Source organism: Octopus bimaculoides, chromosome 3 (genome assembly GCF_001194135.2).
Source record: "Octopus bimaculoides isolate UCB-OBI-ISO-001 chromosome 3, ASM119413v2, whole genome shotgun sequence".
NCBI classification, from domain to species: domain Eukaryota; kingdom Metazoa; phylum Mollusca; class Cephalopoda; order Octopoda; family Octopodidae; genus Octopus; species Octopus bimaculoides.
Genome location: NC_068983.1, coordinates 114811964 through 114816808, shown reverse-complemented (window position 1 = coordinate 114816808; position 4845 = coordinate 114811964). Strand labels below are relative to the sequence as shown.

General features: G+C 37.3%; 1 protein-coding gene across 1 annotated transcript in view; it reads left to right on the top strand.

Moving 5' to 3' along the window:
- LOC106877710 (pseudouridine-5'-phosphatase) overlaps nucleotides 1-4845 on the top strand; it is a 212391-nt gene that overhangs the window by 202047 nt on the left and 5499 nt on the right. Inside the window, exon 5 of the mRNA XM_014926666.2 lies at nucleotides 3698-3922. Within this exon, the coding sequence (XP_014782152.1) occupies nucleotides 3698-3889 (192 nt within the window). The 3' untranslated portion in view covers nucleotides 3890-3922. The remainder of the gene's footprint in view (nucleotides 1-3697; nucleotides 3923-4845) is intronic.

The following is a 4845-nucleotide window of genomic DNA, read 5'->3' as shown; positions in this document are numbered from 1 at the left end:
ATGATGATATAGGCGTAGGAGTGGCTGTGTGGTAAGTAGCTTGCTTACCAACCACATGGTCCCGGGTTCAGTCCCACTGCGTGGCATCTTGGACAAGTGTCTTCTACTATAGCCTCGGGCCGACCAATGCCTTGTGAGTGGATTTGGTAGACGGAAACTGAAAGAAGCCTGTCGTATATATGTATATATATATGTATGTGTGTATGTGTTTGTATGTCTGTGCTTGTCCCCCCAACATCGCTTGACAACCGATGCTGGTGTGTTTATGTCCCTGTAACTTAGCGGTTCGGCAAAAGAGACCGAAAGAATAAGTACTAGGCTTCCAAAGAATAAGTCCTGGGGTCGATTTGCTCGACTAAAGGCGGTGCTCCAGTATGGCCACAGTCAAAAGACTGAAACAAGTAAAAGAGTAAGAGTAAAGAGTATACTATGTTTGTCAGAATACATTATGCGTGGTTGTGTGGTAAGAAACTTGCCTGATCTAATCTCTCACACTTATCCTACAATGTCATTCTAAAAATAGACAATGACATCATCAAGATCTCAAATCTGTGACATAATACATGATTAATTGAAAATAATATGAATAAATAAACTTTACATTTGTCAGAGTAATTTGAAAGCTAAAGGGTTAACGTAGCATACTGGTGGGTGTAGATTTGCCACTTGGTCAGATGTGCTTTTGGATGACATCTAGAACGTTTGTTCTTGTATGTGCCTGTGTGTGTGTGTGTGTGTGTGTGTGTGTGTGAGTGTGTGTGTGCGTATGTGTGCATGTGTATGTGTGCATGTGCGTGCGTGTGTATAGCAGCTCCACTAACTCATGTAGGTGAGGTGCACTTATACTTTGCATGAGGGTCAATCGTTGTTTAAAGTTGAAATGCGCACAAATATATTTGCACACATACAAATCTATAAATTACAGGCCTGTATACATGTGTGTGTGTGTAACACTTTGACTACCTTGTTGTCCATTGAGTTCTCATATTCTTTCACTTCTCAATGAAACCCTGCACTTGAAGTATTTGGTATTTCTGCTCTTTTCATGTTAGTGTACATTCCTCCACTGCTTGCTTCCTCTAATTATATTTGGATATAAGTCTGCATATTTGTATATTATATGTTTAACTCTATGTGTGTATGTGTTTCTCTGTTTATACATTGATTTTTCTTATTTTATCATTTTCAATTTCTCATTCACTATCTCTTACTCTTTCTCTCTCAGTCACTCTCTCTTTGATTCAGTTTATGTGACTCTCCCTGACTCCCCCTCTCTCTCTGCCCTATCGATTGGCCCTGTCACTCATATGTACATTCTCTCACTCACACAGACTTGAGCACACATGTACGCATACATTAAAGGGAAGCAAATATTTATATTTTAACTTATAAGACCATTGATGTTGACTTTATCAGTTGATTTGTAAATCAAGATCGGTTTCCAGAAATTGCATAACAAAAATCTATTGCTTGTAAATTTATTTGCTAAGAAAATGTATCATTACCATTATCAAAGATAGTGAATTGACAGCATTATTAGAGCACAGTGCTTTGGATGAGATAGTTTGTAGCAGGGTTGGTCCCAGGAATTTTTCGAAGGGATGGCACAAGTTGAGAAGGGAATACAGTTCCAGGAGAAAAGGTTGTAATAACATTATTTAGAAGGGTGCACTTCTTTTCTTGAGGGGGTCACGTGCCTCTCAGACTGCCACCCCCTTGGGTCTGCCCCTGTGTAGTATTTGAGTAGTGACTTCGTCTGTTTCTTAGTTTAACACAAACATCTGGCTCTCGAGTATTTTTAGTAGAGTTCACCCTTGTGCAAGCATTTGAGCCAGATTTCTGGTTTGAAGTTAACTCTCATTTTCAACCACTGCCTTTTCCTGTCTGAGTAAATGGTAGAAAAAAAAAATCCTATGCTGAAGAATTTTCTGTGATAGAAATGCGGGAATAGTAGGTAAGGATTATTTTTAGATTGAAACATTAAAACATTAAAGGTTACTATTTGATAGAAATACCCTGATTATAAATAAGCATTCTAAAAGTTTTCTAAGGAAAAGTTAAAGATTACAGGAAAAGCTGTTTATTTTTACAGTGAAAGTGACTTGATAGTTTGTGAATACTACATAAGTTATTGCTGTAGCTTTGGGTATTAGGTTACTGTTTCTCTCTCATTTTGATATCAGCATTGCAGGACATGTTACTGAAAGTGTATTACATATTTCCATTCACTTTTGGCTCACTACCAGAGGAAACTAGGAGTGAATTACAGCTACTGCTCTATTCAAGAGAACTGTTTGATTCATCGACTGTACGAAGTATATGAGTGACTGACTGAATCAATAACCAGGTCAGGGAGTGAGAGTATTTCTTGTGTGTTATTATGGTTGATGAAAAAACAACAACTAATTAACTTCAGAGTGAAAAGATGCATTCAATTTCAGTATCAAGAGGCAAGGATACAAGGGTGAACTTTGTGAATATATTTACCTGTTGAGTTGAACCAAACAAACTTTGTGGTATAGAGATCATAATGTGCACTGATTTGTGTATATATGAAAAAGATTAAATTCCAGTCTTGATATGTTCTATTGCTCTGTTCTGTCTTGTTTGTTTTAATCTGATTTTCTATAAAGAAATAGTTTCTAACTCAATATGGTTATGAGTTTATGAATGGAAGCTCCTCACAAGATTTGTAAGTGATATTCTTGCATGTTAGACTGTGTTTATGTATTAAATATTTTAGTTAACTTAACTGAAGGTTACTAGCATTATTGTTTAGAACTAGTCATATCTTGTAATTTCATTCACTTATCAATGATATACTGATATATCTGTAATGATCACGCCTTGACATATAGTTCAGGGCCATCTTAATAGCATTATTAGGTCCTAGGCAACTAAATGCACTGGGCCCTATACAATATATTTACTGCCAGCAAGCCACTGCATATATATATCAGAAATGGAGCCCTAGACCCTTGCAGCCCCCAGGCAATTGCTCAGTGACCCCATGCCTTAAGATGGTACTGCTTATGCTGTCAAACATAGAATAGTGATGTTGCTGTAATGCTTCTACTTGAACTAATATGACAATGCCTGGCATTGTTCATTAACAAGTGATAGCTCACTTATACCATTAAATGTTGTTTTAACGTTTCTACTTAAATAGCTGGTAGCATCTCAATTGTATCAAAGATATTGCTCTGCCTCAACTTGTAGTGTGCTACACGGATCAGTAACATAAGTATAATCATCCACATTAATTGATAATATGTACCACATGGGTCAGTGGTACTACTAAAATACCCTTTCTGATAGTGATACAACAGTAATGTACCCTACCTAATGTACCTGCTGGCAGTATCTTACATAGATATGTTGTACAATTGTAGTGTACTTACTGTAACTGATGGAACATATCTCACCTGAATCCATCATATTTCTATTACACTTTTGGTTAGCCAATGCTGAAAGAGTGTCTACTCTCTCTCTTCTCTTTCTTGACTAACCTTCCTATCAGTTCTTGGATTTTAACAGAATTAGTAGCATTCCTCCACTTTAGACATATGAAATACAGCTCATTATATAAAACATACGTGCACACATACACATACACACACACACACACACACACATATATATATATATATATATATATATATATATATATATATATATATATCCTTCTCTTTCATAGATACTTGTTTTTGAAGATGCACCGAATGGAGTTCTTTCTGGTGTTTCTGCTGGAATGCAGGTTGTCTGGGTGCCAGATTCCCGTGCCAACCGTTCACAGCTTCTGGACAAAGTTTCTATTATATTAGACACACTGGAAGACTTCCAACCAGAATTGTTTGGCTTACCTCCGTTTGACGAATGTCATCCCTAGACTGATAGCAGAGAAGCAGCCACCACACAGATGGTAAGATTTTATTGCTTTTTAGCAGAGGCAAAATGTCTTTGTTGTTGTTGTTGTTGTTGTTGTTGTTGTTGTCAATACTTGTATTATTACCAAGTCAAAACAAAAGTCTTATTTAAAATCATTTAAGAATATCAATCATTATTATCTTTTGATTTTTATCAATGACATACTGCTCATCTTTGTGTGTATGTGTTTATATGTATTTCTGTGTTAGTGTTTACATTAAAAGTGGTAGGTTGTAAGAGGTTGATAATAAACTAAACAGTTGAGCAAGTTGACTGAAACCAGTCAACTAGAGATGCTGCTCTACCTAACATATGGAATGTTATAAATTTGAGAGCAAGTTCAAGTACAGTCTACAGCAGTGATGTCACTCAGCTCTCAATTATAATTTAGTGTGATGCTGCAAACAGTTAGTTCAGTACATGTTTCTGTAATAAACAGAAGGGAAATGAGAAAAGCTAACAATGCAGTGAAGAAAGTTGGAAAGCCTTTATCTATTTCAGGCACAAAGCCCATCTTCAGAAGGATAAGTCAAAGAAATGTGTGTCAACCTAGATTCTGGTGTTTGGCAGGATCTATATAGACACAGATAAGGACTTTCGAGCGAGATCGTTGCCAGTGCCTCTGGACTGGTTCTTGTGCGGGTGGCACATAAAATACACCATTTTGAGCGTGGCCATTGCCAGTACCGCCTGACTGGCCTTCGTGCGGGTGACACGTAAAAGCACCCACTACACTCTCTGAGTGGTTGGCGTTAGGAAGGGCATCCAGCTGTAGAAACTCTGCCAAATCAGATTGGAGCCTGGTGTTACCATCTGGTTTCACCAGTCCTCAGTCAAATCGTCCAACCCATGCTAGCATGGAAAGCGGACGTTAAACGACGATGATGATGATGATGTTGATATATATATATATATATA